Raw genomic sequence first — 14,657 nt, 5'->3', positions numbered from 1 at the left:
CAGCAGATCAACACTCCTGCCCAGCTTGGTGTTATCTGCAAACTCACTGAGGGAGCACTTGATCCCCTCATCCAGATCATCGATAAAAGATATTAAAGAAGACCAGCCTCAAAACTGAGCCCTGGGGAACACCGCTTGTGACTGGCCACCAACTGGGTTTAACACCATTCACCACAACTCCCTGGGCTCAGCCATCCAGCCAGTTCCTCACCCAGCAAAGAGTAAACCCATCCAAGCCACGAGCCTCCAGTTTCTCCAGGAGAATGCTGTGGGAGACGCTGTCAAAGGCTTTACTGAAGTCCAGGTAGACAACATCCACAGCCTTTCCTTCATCCACTAGGCAGGTCACCCGGTCATAGAAGGAGATCAGGTTGGTCAAGCAGGACCTGCCTTTCATGAACCTGTGCTGGCTGGGCCTGACCCCTTGGTTGTCTTGCACATGCCATGTGAGCGCCCTCAAGATGAACCTCTCCATAATCTTCCCCAGTACTGAGGTTAGGCTGACAGGCCTATAGTTCCCCAGATTCTCCTTCCAACCCTTCTTGTAGATGGGTGTCACACTGGCAAGCCTCCAGTCACCTGGGACCTCCCCTGTTAACCAGGACTGTTGATAAATGATGGAGAGTGGCTTGGCAAGCTTTTCCGCCAGCTCCCTCACTAGTCTGGGGTGGATCCCATCAGGCCCCATAGACTTGTGGGTGTCCAGGTGGCTTAACAGGTCCTTAACTGCTTCCTCCTGGATTATGGGGAGTTCATTCTGCTCCCCATCCTTGTCTTCTAGCTCAGGGGCTAAATACCCTGAGGATAGTTGGTCTGGCTATTAAAGACTGAGGCAAAGGTGACGTTAAGTACCTCAGCCTTTTCCTCATCCTTGGTGACAGTGTTCCCCCCTGTATCTGATAAAAGGATGGAGGTTCTCCTTGGCTCTCTTTCTGTTGTTAATATATTTGTAAAAACATTTTCTGTTATCCTTTACGAACATGGTCAGATTGAATTCTAGCTGGGCTCTTTGCCATTCTAATTTTGTCTCTGCATGACCTAGCAAGATCCTTGTATTCCTCTTGAGTTGCCTGCCCCTTCTTCTAAAGGTTATAAACTCTCCTTTTTCCCTTGAGTGTCAGCAAAAGCTCCCTGTTCAGCCAGGCTGGAAATGCTGAGGCACAGCAGCATCACCTTGAAGCACTGTTCAAAAATTCCTCACAAAATTACAGTAAGGAAGCAGCTGTCTGAGTGAGCTTTGCTATGACCCTTCTCTTTTTTTTTTTTTTTTTTCTGTTGTACAAATTCTGATGCTAGGAGTCATACACCTTCCTTGAGTAGTATGACAATTTAATGTTATTGGTAGGACAGAATGGCCTCTTGGACTTCACAGGTGTTTTTTGATGCTACAGACTTTGAAATAATGTAGAAGATAGATTAAAACCAGGGTTTGAGAGCCTGACTAGATTTATTTCCAGAAGCCATGCAATACAAATTACTGCAACAATTCCATGCCCCCCCCCCCCCAAGCTTAAATGTAATTGTTGAAGGCAAATCTCAAGCCTGTTTCCTTCAAGAGACTTTCATTTAACTTAATTTAGTAGGCCTACTTGGAAACCTTTCTAAGAAAAGCTGGTCTTCTGTGAAATATTTACAGGTTTTGTTCTGAGCTGTTTGAGCTCTGGTTTATATAGCATGGCTAGTTAACAGTGCTTTATTATATTCTAATGGCAATAATTTTATTGTACTTTAAAATGAACTACAGTGATCTGGGTTTATAATTAAACAGTTGCATTTTGATTGAGGGGGCGGTGTAATTTCTTCAGAGTATGTCAATATTGAACATTACCTATCCATAGAAGGAAGTAGGGAATAGTAGAGCAATCAGCTTCATTTATTTGAAATGCCAGCTTCGTGGGTAACTCCTTGGGGTATAGGGCTACTTTGCCTATTCACCTTTGTTATCCCTCTGCCATGGATTTCAGCACTCGATCGAGTGGAAAAACTGCTATTCTGCTAGGTCTTGTATAAAATAGGCTGTATGTACTTTACAGATCTGGCAGATTTTCAGTGGCATTCTGTCTTCAGTGATGGCTTGTAAAAGTAGATGTCTGCAAGTGATTTCAGTGTCTTGGCTGTGGAATAAACTGCTTTTCTCCTCTCAAGAATAAAGTTCCGTTCCTAGTCGAGGTGGGGGAATGAGGCTGTTGGCATTTAATCAGCTATTTGTCCAGCTTTCTCCCTGTTCAGAAAGGAGACCAGGGATGACTTTGTTTTAAAAAAAGCAAATGAATGAAAAATAGATTTTTATTCCTTGTATTGCTCTGTACCTCACCTGGTAAAGTAGTATCTTAGTGCCAGTGTTTGTACCAAATAAAAACCACTGAGTCAGCAACAGAAAGGTCGATGGCCTAGCTGCTGTCGCTTGTTCCCCATAAGAATATAAGTGTTTAGTCATGTTAGTTCTCTACTACTTGTGTCTCAGTAAGAGGAGTGACTTGTTATTTACAGTGACATTACTTCTGTTACATCTGCTTTTAAAATAATTGTTCAAACAGAAAGGATGGCAAGTTATATGCATGTGTTAAAATGAAATCCTTAAAAAAGCCAAAAAACCCCACAACCAAACAAAGCAAAAATCCACAACAAAACCAAAACATAGCTCTCTATTTAAAGCTTCTACTTCATAATCACATCAGCGGAAGAAATCTAAAGGAATAGTTCTCTTGTAATCCCATATCAGGTTCTAGAATTTGCAGCCTTAATCATTTTGCTTTGGTCCTAATATTTTTCCCTTCAGGTATGTGAGGCAACTAGGCAAGATATTTCTTGACTTTGTGTGGAAATTCAGCTGCATCATCTTGAAGTAGAACAGGGCTCTGCTTACTTTATTTAAAATTGCATTTCAAACACTAGCCCAGTCTCATGAAGCCCTACTTCTGTTTTTAGTTTAGCACTACTCAAATCTAGATAGTGCTGACAGTAAATTTGCCCCAAAGAGTAAACTTCATAAAATATGCAGATGATGAATTTAATATGCAATTAAACATTTTTCCTGAGCAATTAGCATCAAGACAACTAATAATTATCCTGTGCCACACTGCAAACATATTATACACATTAATGTAGGATGAGTTTGGTAATAAGTTATGAATAAAAATATGCATATATACAAACATCTGAGTAAACATAATATTATGGCAATGAAGCATGCACTTTTCATACTGGAGTTTGTTTAATCTGCCTAAAAGTGATACTTTTCCCCAAAGAATATAAAAACTGGCATGCCCATGGGGTCATGGACTGTGAATTGAACCACTGCTTACCTGCTTGTGATTACATGTGTCACTTGCTTCATTCTAGTTGCCTTGTAGTAACAGGTAGAATCTGGAATTAAGGAAATGTAATTCCATTCAGAAAACTGTGTGTGCATGTGAACAAAACCCAATTGATTCCATGCCAAAAAGTTTTGAAATCTCCTAAGCATATGAAGAAAAGGTGAAAATAAGAATCAAGTGATGAACGGGATTATAGAAAACTAGGTACTTATGTAATTAAGTTTTCCTCTGAATGAATGCCCAGAAGTGTACTTAAAGATGAGATTCTTGGAAGGGTTATACATACTGATGATGTGGATGCTGTGTGGTTTTAACTACATGTCATCAAACACAGCGGGTGGCATTGTGGTTGATGGTATAGAAGATGAGGTCATGAAGAGGATAATGATAGGTCATTGTTTTAAAGGCTTAAGTGCATCAATTTTTTTGACAGCGATAGAGTGCATGGTAAGTAAGGGGAATGTGTGCTGCTCTTAAGACATCTAGATGGATTTAAAGGATTGAGTTTTGAGGGAGATATGAAGAGTGAAAACTTTTATTACTTTTGGAAAAGAAGAATTTGAGCTACATACAAAGCAAAGGTGTCACTTGGAAGATGACCTCATGCTTGGACTAGTGATTGCTATGTAAGGAGTAATGCAACTTCAGGTGTAATCTGCTTGGTGGGATCTGCAGTAATGATTTCACTTTGGTCTATGGGAGTCAATGGACTACTTCAGAGAGGGAAGAATAGCAAGCCAGTTGTTGGTTCATGTGAGGTTGTTCTGTGTGCCACATTGAAGAATTTAATTAAAAAAAAAAAAAAATTTATCCAGAAGCTGGAGTTCAAGATATGTAGATTTTGAGCCAGTTGCTGGTCTCATAGTAGGCAGCAAAGGAACAGAAACATGAAGTTTGGAATTGAAAAAGAAAAAAGTTTTTGAGCCCTTCTAATTTTAACTGTTATTCAAATAGCCCTTCAGACTCATCTGAAGACATCAGGTTTTTTACATCTTAGGTGTAAAGACAATGGATCTGAGTTACCGTTATATAAAATATAACTTACAAATATGTTTTGAATTAATTTCCCAAGGGTACCTTACAGAAGGTGAGAGAAGGGAGCAAACCCAATAGTAGTTGAATGTGGAATTGGGGAACATTGTCTACATGCAGTACTGATGGTGCATGGTCTTTTCATTCTCATTTATTTGATAGAGCCAACTAAATGTGTTTTCCTGAAGAGAATATATTGCCACAGGTTTCAATAACATAGCTGAAAAGTACTAAACTAGCTTCACCGCTCCCCCCCCCCCGTCTTTTCACTTAAAAACCATTGAAGAGACAGTTTCGAGAAGTTTGAAGACTGCTTGGCCCAAGGTTAGATTTATACAATGTAGATGATGGTCATGAGAATTACAGGAAGATGCAACTAGAAAACTGTAGTGTATATAGGATGTATTTATAGCTTGAGATACTTATAACCTGTCTGGTAAGCATAAGTACCTCTTAGTGGTAGGATCTGTAGTTGGACTTTAATCTCACAGTGGAGAATGCAGAAGGGGGGACTTGCAGATAGCCTTCTTCATAGCCCAGCTATATTAGTAGGACTATATTAATATATATAATAGTTACAGGACTTCTTTTATTATTTTAAAAACACTTTTACTATTACAATAATGGAGAAGGTGAATACATTTTTTAAATTGTTTAGTCCCACATGCAGGACCAAAGCAGGAAACCCACACATGAAATAACAAACTCCTTCCTGCTCAGGAGGGAAGAGCCTTCTTGCTCCTGTAGTGCTATCATAGGAATTGACAAAGCATCACAGAAGGGATACAATTTCAGTAAGTAAAGTATCTGAGTTCAGTAACTTTTGAAATGATAGCAGGGCCTGCGCATATCAAAAGTGGTTTTTTAGGCTGTCTGCAATAGTCTCATGTGTCTATTAAACTTTAATTGTGGTTTGAAAGTCTCCCCTCTGTAAGTATAGAGGCTTTAGATTGATTCTGTTAAAAATGAAAGCTGAACCTCCAGAGGAACGGAAGACTTACCTGTACTTTTGAGCTGCTGATCTGCATCCTTCTCCAAGAGATATATCCTCTGCTTTGTGTGGTAGTTGTTCAATAGAAAGTGAACTTTTAAAATTTTCAGTGGGTATAAACTGCAAACAAAACATGCATGTGGTTTGGCTTATTGAAGTTAATGAAGAGGACGAGGGCAAATGAATAAAACCCTTTCTAGAAAAGGTACATGTGTGTGCATGTGTGTTCCTGTGGGGTTTTTGTGGCTGCTTTGATCAGGGTTTCTTCTTCCCTGCATGTTGTGCAATATTCACTCTGGAGAGCACTAATATTAGTTGGTTTCTTGAATACAGCTGCAGCTGTAGTAAATTGAAATTAGTTTTGTTTTTGTTTCTAGTATCTTATACTATTATATTAAACAACAAAAGTCTAATTTGAAATAGAATTTTACTTTTATTGTCTTTTCATTATTGCAAGTAAAAGAGACTTCTGAAACCTGAAGTTGCATTCTGTTTTCTAAGCAGTAATTGTTGGGAGCTCCCCTGTTCTAGGTTGTATTGTTTTCCAGTTTGGAAGAGGGAACAGGAATGCTCCTTTAAGTAACTTAAAAATAGAAACTGTATTTAGAAAACTGCTTAGTAGTGTATGCTGTTTTATGCATGTCTTCCTCATGACAGTGCTTGTTAACGAAGATGCAGGTTAGCTTTTTGTGTATTCAGGTCCATCAGTTGTAGTGATGCTTGTTGACTGATGAACTTAATACTAAGGCACACAAAGTGATGGGGGTGGCTGTGTTCAAGTGGGATGCATCATGTCCAGACAGGTAGAGGATATATTTTTTTCCTGTAAGAGCTAATTAAAATACTCTGGGGGACAAATTTCTAAACATACAAGTTTGCATTATAGGCTTGGTCATATTTATCAGGGTTGGAAGGAGGAGGCAAGTTTTGTTTTTTTGTTTTTTGCACTTCTTGGCTTTAAAAAAATTGTTTTCTGAACTTTTCAGAATTACTATCTGAAGAACAGTAGAAAAGCTATGAATAAGTTACTGTATGCACTGCACACAGTTCAAGCTTGCAGGAAAACTGGTGCGCTCAGGTGAATAGAGTTCTTAAGCCTGTTTAAGGAACCATGGTTTTCTTATGGGCTGAGGTGGGAGAGTGCTCCCCCTCCTGCTGTTACCTGTAGAAATATGTCAATTTGGATGCACTTTCAGGAGTTTCCCATCTCATCGGGAGTGCAGGATGGAACTGAGATTTCCAGTTTCCAAGATGACTATTCAAGAACATTACATGAGACACAATCTTTGTACGTGTGCCCTCACAATCTTCTTCCCCAGTCATCTGCTGATTGCTCTGTGTGTGCACACAAAGAGGAGGTCATGGGTGTACAAGAATGTTTTTCAAACTCCGAAATCTAGTATCACTGTTCCAGCTAGAAGCCTTTGGGGTGTGTGAATCCAGGAGGACACGAAGGGTTTTAAACTTCTCAGTTTTGAATAATTTACATACCTCTGACATTTACGCTGTATATCATAATTCCATACCAACATACCCTTTGAAAGTACAGGAGGGGGATGCGAACAGAGGAAGCCGCTGTGTAGTAAGGAAATTGGAGTTTTATAGAGCAAAAGAGAACATGAACCTGTATTCTAGCGGTGAAGATCCTCTTGGGGGAAGAGGAGGAGCGACAGACTATAGTTCTTCCTCAGCACACTCTACATGTAATTTATTGACTTAAAGATGTGAAAGTTTGGCACCCTGGACTGTCCCCTTTTCTTGGAACTGCCCTTGTGCTGGCTTTTGCTTCACGCTCTCTGAATGCATAGGTTTGTATAGCTACATTAAGGTTTGTAGCAGGTCTAATGTTTTCACATTTAGGCAGTAATAGCCTGTCAGCATGTTTTTACCATCGTTTGCGTTAGTGTATACTTTTTACCATGTGATACCTGTGTGGTACTGTAGAGCTAATATGGGATCTAGTCATAGATGACATATCTTGTCATATAGAAGTTGTTTTAAAAAATCCAAGTTTAGCTTACCTTATATTAACTAGTTCCTGAAACATGATTTTTTTTTCAGATGTGGAAAGTAAACTCAGCTTTTTTTACCTACAGAATGGGTGCAGTAAGGGGATTGCAGGTGAAAGTACTCATAATACCTTGTCCTGCCTGTGACCAAGAGCAACTGCTTCAGTAGCTGAGACTAGAAGTCAGTACCTGTGGCTCATTCATTAAAAAACAGTATTAGAGATGCTACTGGTGGCAGAGAGACTTCTTTTTTTGAAACTATGGTGTGATGGCAGATAACCCATGAAAGTGCTTTGTGAAAATGTAGGTATTCTAAGGAAGCAAGCTTGCTGCTTCTGTCCTTCCTGAGCCTGTAAATAGTTAAGTAATTGAAGCAGGGTAAAGATTGGGACCAGAACAGTGGATCCCTAGTGAAGGTTGTGGCAGTTTCCATTTTCAATTAAATTTGCCTTTCTGTCCTGCTAACCTTGAAATTACTTGTATGCTGTTCCTACCCATAGGATAATAGAGATCTAATATTTGTGTATCCTGCATAGAGATGTGTCTTCCAGCAGGTCAGGTGATGTTGAAGTGTTTTTGAAAAGGCATTGAGAGACAGCTGCAAATGTGAACAGTTGAGGTTTTGGTTTAGTGTTCAAACTTAAATTTCTTGGGAGTGTATATGAAACTTCTGATTTCTTTTAATGTGTGTACAATATTTAATGAGACTAGCACTTAAAACCTTAATTGTGTGTACACAGCTAATGCCTAACAGTTTTCAGACAATCTGTTTAAAGCCTCAGAGTGCTATAGCAAAGCAAATAGTAATCTCTTTGCTTTCAGTGGGATTTATAATTGTGGGTAACTTTGCATACTCAGAAATAAAACTTTTTAGGACTTAACATGACTTTTTTGGGGAGCGGGATGTTAGGACATGCTAAATGCTTTACAAATTTCATAAGAATTATAAGTATAGTCAGATGACCATGTAAATTCCATAAGCATAGAAACTACAGAAGGAAATAAAATTTTATTTTGGGCCAGAGTTTGGAGACAAATTCTGGCATCAGGTAACAGAATTTTTACCAAGGATTCATTTTATGCAATGGCAAAGCCTTTAAGTATCTCAGAATGGATAGCTGTGATTCATTAAAATAAATAAAATCATGTACTGGTTGCATAAATGACTTCTAAGTCTTTGCTTAACTATGGAAACTGCACTAGTTTAACTAAATGATAATGCTATATTGTGTCTAAATTAGTATGATTTTTGTGTGGACCAATCTTGGGTTTTGCAGTATATGTGAAGACTGAGAGAGGGCAATAAGCATAGTTGTTCTTACTGTTTCAGAGCTTGTAAACAATGTTAAACAGTTGAAATGTTTGTTGTGTTTTTTTTTTAAATAAATCAATTACGAAGCACTTCTTGAAGTCACCAAAACCAGTGTTTTTAGTTATTTTTAGTCTTTATCTGTAGCACAGACTTAACGAAGCATGGTTTTTCTTGTTTTCTGAAGTGACTGAAATGATGAAGCTATAATCAAAATTTAGTGTATAAATATTTGTATAATTTTTAGTAAAAATTGTCTTCAGTGTTAATCACAAACAATTATAGTCTAAAATGGGTTTAAAACTATAAATGTTATGGAAATTACATTTTGGGGAAGGATTATTTTACGAAAATAATGATTGGGGTGTGAGGGAGGAAGCTGAACTTTTTAAGGTAAGGTTGCAGTAGCATCCGGTGCCCAGCTGACATCATCTGCGCTATGGTTGAGTCCCTGCCAGTCTGTGGACATGGGACTCGCCTCCTTCTTAGGCCTGAAAACCTCACAGTATTCCTTGGGTAGCCCATGGTTGTTTCCCTTTACTGCAGTAACCTGAATCTGGAAACACTAATCTCTGCTCTTTTAACTCTGTTGTTCTTTCTGTTCTGCCAGATGTTAAAGTTGGATGATATTTTAGATTCTTTATGGTGAATGAATGATGTCACTCATGCATTGTGTCTCTTCCTTTGTTATGTGGGTGGTTGCTGTTCCTTCCTTTTTCTACCCTGTATCGAATGCTTGGAAGGAGATGATTTGTGATGCTGTCCTTCTCCACCTCACCTGCTGCACCAATCTGCAGTCTCCCTTTGCCCCCTCTACCTCACCCCCTACCAGATCCCCATGATTTGTTCTGCTCTTCATGCATTTCTGCTTTGCATGGTGGGGTACCAACTCTGAAATCTTCCTTCTCTCATCACTCAGGTTGAGGATATGTAGGCACTCTGAGGTGAAGTCAGTAGCGGGTTTGCATTGCCTTCTGGATGAAAGGCAGTTGCTTTCAGACTTGACCATCTGATGGTCTTCAGACTTCATCTCTAGATACTTAAATGGCAGTCACTTGAATATGATACTTGTTCTGATAGTTTTGGTTGGTTTGTGGGGTCTTTTATGCAGTGAAAAAAAAAAAATGTAGTGTATATGGCATACCAAATTTTTGCTGGGAGTAACTGAGCTGCAGACCTTACTTCTTCCTTCACCTTTTTAGTGCCCTTTTTAGGAAGGTGGTGCATTTAGGAGATCAGAGCAAGGGTTTATATAAAGCCTAAAACAGAGATACTGACTGGGGCCTGCTAAATAGTCTAGGATACTCTTTTTGGTAAGCCAGTCTCTTGAAAATGTACCTGCATAGCTTTTCTGGTCCACATGGCTTCTATGACAGTGTTCTGAAAAGCTGCAGTCAGTCATTTATAGGAATAATTTTGCCTCTGCATTTTTGCCTGAAGGGAAGAGGGGATATATTTGAAGCTTCCTATTCTGAATGTTATAAATAATGCCTGGTTTAACATTTGTACTATATGTGTAGCAGGATTAAATAGTTATTGCCTACCAAACTCTAAACTCGTCAGTTTAACATAATATAATCTGTTTAAAACTTGCATACATTTCAGAAATTTATATACTGTATTTTGCAACATAATGCTTTCTTTCCTACTTACTGTAGGAAATGAAGAATGTGAGCTTGGGCAGATGATCACAGTCTGTGCGTCATGAGGGTTTCTGAGCCAAAATTACTGGTGACAGTGGAAATATTGTGATATGGTTCTTGGTTTTAATGCTATTTAAAGGATGGATGGACTGCAGTGGTTGGGTATATGATGTGTTAAAGGGTTGATTGACTATGACAGTTGAATGTATTATGCTTAAATAAGTACTGTTCAATTTCTAATCAGAAAGTAAGGTGAAAAACCCAACCTGTTTACAGGTGCTGAATTGAAGGTCTGTTATTGCTATATAGTATATAACAGATTTAAAAAAAAAAAAAAAATAATCCTGTTGCCTCACTGCTTTTTGTGAAGCTTGAGTTTCTGAACACAACTGCATATTGGCATAATGTATGAATCTTCCACAAATTTGCCCCTACTGCAGTTGCAAATACAGTTATTTGAACAGGACAGCCTTTTAAATTTGGGTCCTAATCCTTAAATTTGGTTTCTAGTGACCTAGAAAACTGAACCTTTTTGAAAGTTGTAATTTACATTTTGAAATTTTGAAAGTTTGTAATTTTCCCAAAATCAAAGGAGTGAAAAAATCTTCTCAGCTTATTAGCTCTGTTGAAGAAATAAGTCTGTTACTAGATAAGCATTCTTCAGACCTATCTTCAGTGACAGAGCAGACACCATACTCTTTAAAGTTTCTGTAACTAAATTATTAATATGGTTCTTAAATATCAGATTAAAAAGTTATTTTCCTCTTAAACTGAGGTTGAATAACAAGAAAAATATTACTGGTTCATCTGGTATAAAACATTGCAGTGTTGAATAACTAGCCATACTACTCCCTGTAAGAGATGAAATGGAATTAACCTTCCTGGTGACTAATTGTTTTTTCAGAAGATAATGATACTCAATTGCTATATTTTAGAAGAGAAACTAGTGTTTAAGAAAACAGATACAGGTAGGAGATGCATTTCTGTTTGGATTATATTCTGACACAGTCAAAAAACTAAAACAAAACAGAAAACCAAACAAAAAACCCAAGCCAAAACCCACTTAGTTTATCCTAATGGAAACAGTTGCAAGATAAAAATAATCCTACTGATATGAATATTGTTTTGCTTTGTGCAATCTAAAGCAGTATGAAACTACGTTTTTTTTTTTATTGTGCTGACAAGAATGAGTGTATTCTTAACTTTCAGTAGCTGAGAGACCAGACCCAGTAATACAGTTATTAATGTAAATGGCTTCAAAATATATACTAGATCCTGTAATTTTCTTGAAAACTTGTGTGTGAAGTGATAGGATTTGCAAACTCTCTGTTACTAGGTTTGGTGTGGGAACATCAGTCTTTGTAGCTTTGAACTGCCAACAACCTTTGGCCTTTATTTTACCTTCAGTTAAAAACAACAACAACAACAAAAACCAAAACGGGGGAGGGGGTTTGAAATAGGGAAGTAAATTAGTGTTGGCTAATGGCCATATCTTTTCCTAGAGCAAGAAAAAAACAAATCTGGGAAAGATAAATGAGATTATGGACCTGGACTTGTTTCATTACATGAATGATATGTGATGTTTTGTAAATTATTTATCAAAGCGAGTGTTTTTGAAATGGCTAAAGCACTGTTATATCAAAGGGAAGGAGAATGGTATGGTTGCCAAGAAGAGTTTTTTGTTTTTTTTTAAACTGGATTCCACTAAAAGAATATTCTTGCTTTTAAAATATATGTGTATTAAACTTTAAGTAGCAGTTAAGAAATGTCCACAAGATGCTGCAAGTGAACAGTTGTATTTGGATGGCTCTGGACCATTTTTCTGCTGATGATATTGGTGTAGTTTATTTTTTTGTTAATATCATTTTACTCCAAATACAAGTGAGTTTACAAGTATAATGATGGGACAGATATGTTGAATTATAATCTCCTAATGGCAAGAATAGTAACTAACTCATTTCTTTTATTTGTATATGAATTGTTTTTAACTTACACGTTAAAAATTCTGCAGGAAATTGGTATATCCTTTCCCACCTATAGAATTACTAATCTCATTCAATGCCATCCTGCCAAAACTGACAAAGAATATCAATAATGTTTTTAAATTTTTTTTTAAGCATGACTGAATTGGAAATCTGCCAGTTTTATAACTTCCACAATTATTTTTGTCCAGGTAGAAAATTAGTATTTCAGCTATCCATGTAATCCATAATGGAGGCCTTAGTAAGACTAAAGACTGCAGATTATGTTTGTTCCTATTAATTACTAGAAGGTAATATTGCAGTTCCCTTTTGTAGTTTATGGAAGAAAACAGTCATCTCCATACTTATGAAGAGTCTTTGGATCTGGCCATCTTTTATGTATATTCTTTGGGGTATACAAATATGTCAATATTCCAATGATTGCATTGTGAAGAGATGAACAGTGAGCAGACCTTCTGAAGACTAAGCTTTCAGGAAAAGTACTGTGCCTCAGGGCATGGTTATATGGAAGTGATTGTAGGCTAGGGTAAGGACATGTGTGTTCCTCTTGGCTGGGTAGGACAGCTTTACCTTGCTGGTGTCAGTGTTCTTTGGAATCTGCTGCTTGATTTAAGATGATCCTAAAGCTCAATAGTATAAACATAGTTTCAGTATTTCTGTATTATATTGTGTTGAGATATAAGGGTACGGAACTGATGCCTTCTCAAGAACACCCTTAAAAATCACAATTGTTCACTTCCCAGAGCTGTAATGGAATATGATTCATAGGTGAAGTGAAGATAGTCTGTTAGCTTTCTAAGTATTGTGGCATACAGTGGAAATGTAAAAATGGAAGGTGAAAACCACAAATAATTACTTTGTTATAGAAAACTAACAACATTGCTTAGCTAAATCTGGAAACTATGAACTGGCAAAAGAAACTATTTTAATTTTTTAGTTGTTGTGATACTAGCTGCTAGAAGCCAGTCTGGGAAGATCCTCTATTATTTGAGTATCCCATTTGAAGAAATAGTTGCACATTTTATTTGTTACAGATACTTTTATGTAGGCATTAATAGATTAATATTTTGGATTATGCAGGCAAGTAGTTTCATTAAAGCTCTAAATGCTACTGCAGAAACTGGTTTGGGGTATTTAGTCTCTGATAGTTTGTCACATAGCAGATTAGGAAGGTCAGGAATCAATTCTTAATTCTTTCTCTGAAAAGTTCTGTGTTTTGCTTCCAGACATTGAAAGATTTGTATGTTTGTTTTATTCCAGTTGTATTATAGCTGATGGGACTCATCAGACTGGAATGGGTAACTGTTGATCTGTTGAATCCATGTTTTTTACATTAAAATGGTAGTTTCAGAGGGAGGTGCGAGTTATATTGGATGGAAAAGTAATAAAGTATGTCTTAAATTTGAGTGTTTTTGTAAAAGTTACCGTTTTCCTTGTGGAAAGGAACTGTATTAATCTGTAATACAGGCCAGTTTGCATCTTAATCTTGGAGCAGTATTACATCTGAAGAACAAGTGATTGCATTCTGGAGTTGAAACTGTGTGTTCATGAATAATGTCCTAAGTTCTAATTTTCCCTTGTTTTTGTCAACACCAAACTTGTATCAGGGAGGTTTACATGGATTAGTACACAAGGTTGCTTATTATGGGCCAATTTAACATTTATGGAATATGTTAAGATAATGAACTTTGCTATTCCAAAGTTAGTAAAATGGATGTTTTTCTTGGTAGTTAATATGTACAACAAAATATCAGGTAAAAATGATTTTTCTAAGCTTAAGTATATGAGAAACAACAGACCACTGAGAAAGGCTTGCCTATCTTTGTAGTTTTTGTTAAGACAAAACTGTTTTTTCTTTTTCTTAATCAAGCTAACTCTGTCTTTTTACTTCTAAACCTAGCCACGAGCTGATCCCATCCCGATATGTAGCTTTTGTTTGGGAACAAAAGAATCAAATCGTGAAAAAAAACCAGAAGAGCTGTTGTCCTGTGCAGACTGTGGCAGCAGTGGTAAGTTGGCTGAATTTACAAATACTAGAAATGTTTATGTTTAAGTCTGTTTTTAAGGTATTAAAAATACTTTAAACTTCTGAAAGTCATCTTCTTTTTGGACATAGATTGAGAACTGAGACAAAGGAGAGGGTGGAAGAGACAGAATTTTTTTTTTTTTAACTAAAATGTTGTCATCTGGATAGCTACAAATGAGAGGGGTAAACTAATCTTCATGCCAAAAGTATAGATGTGCTGGGGAAACCAGCACATCTAATGGAGGAACCACACTTGTAAGATACGGGAATTCTGGTTTTGTAATTGATCTGAAAACTCAGTTTTGCATTGTGACATCAAATGATAATGAAAAATTTTCCTTGCATGGA

At 37.3% G+C, this 14,657-nt stretch overlaps 1 protein-coding gene across 6 annotated transcripts in view; it reads left to right on the top strand.

Moving 5' to 3' along the window:
* KAT6B (lysine acetyltransferase 6B) overlaps window positions 1-14,657 on the top strand; it is a gene marked incomplete at its 5' end in the record, with an annotated part of 110,623 nt that overhangs the window by 39,717 nt on the left and 56,249 nt on the right. For all 6 annotated transcript variants that reach the window (XM_082002258.1, XM_082002257.1, XM_082002256.1 and 3 more), the window contains one exon: window positions 14,184-14,292. In XM_082002258.1, coding sequence (XP_081858384.1) covers window positions 14,184-14,292 — 109 coding nt within the window. The remainder of the gene's footprint in view (window positions 1-14,183; window positions 14,293-14,657) is intronic.

This window comes from Phaethon aethereus (genome assembly GCF_964289735.1).
Source record: "Phaethon aethereus genome assembly, chromosome: 7".
Classification (NCBI taxonomy): Eukaryota; Metazoa; Chordata; class Aves; order Phaethontiformes; family Phaethontidae; genus Phaethon; species Phaethon aethereus.
The sequence above is the reverse complement of the archived record's forward strand: the minus strand, read 5'-3'. Positions and strand labels throughout refer to the sequence as shown.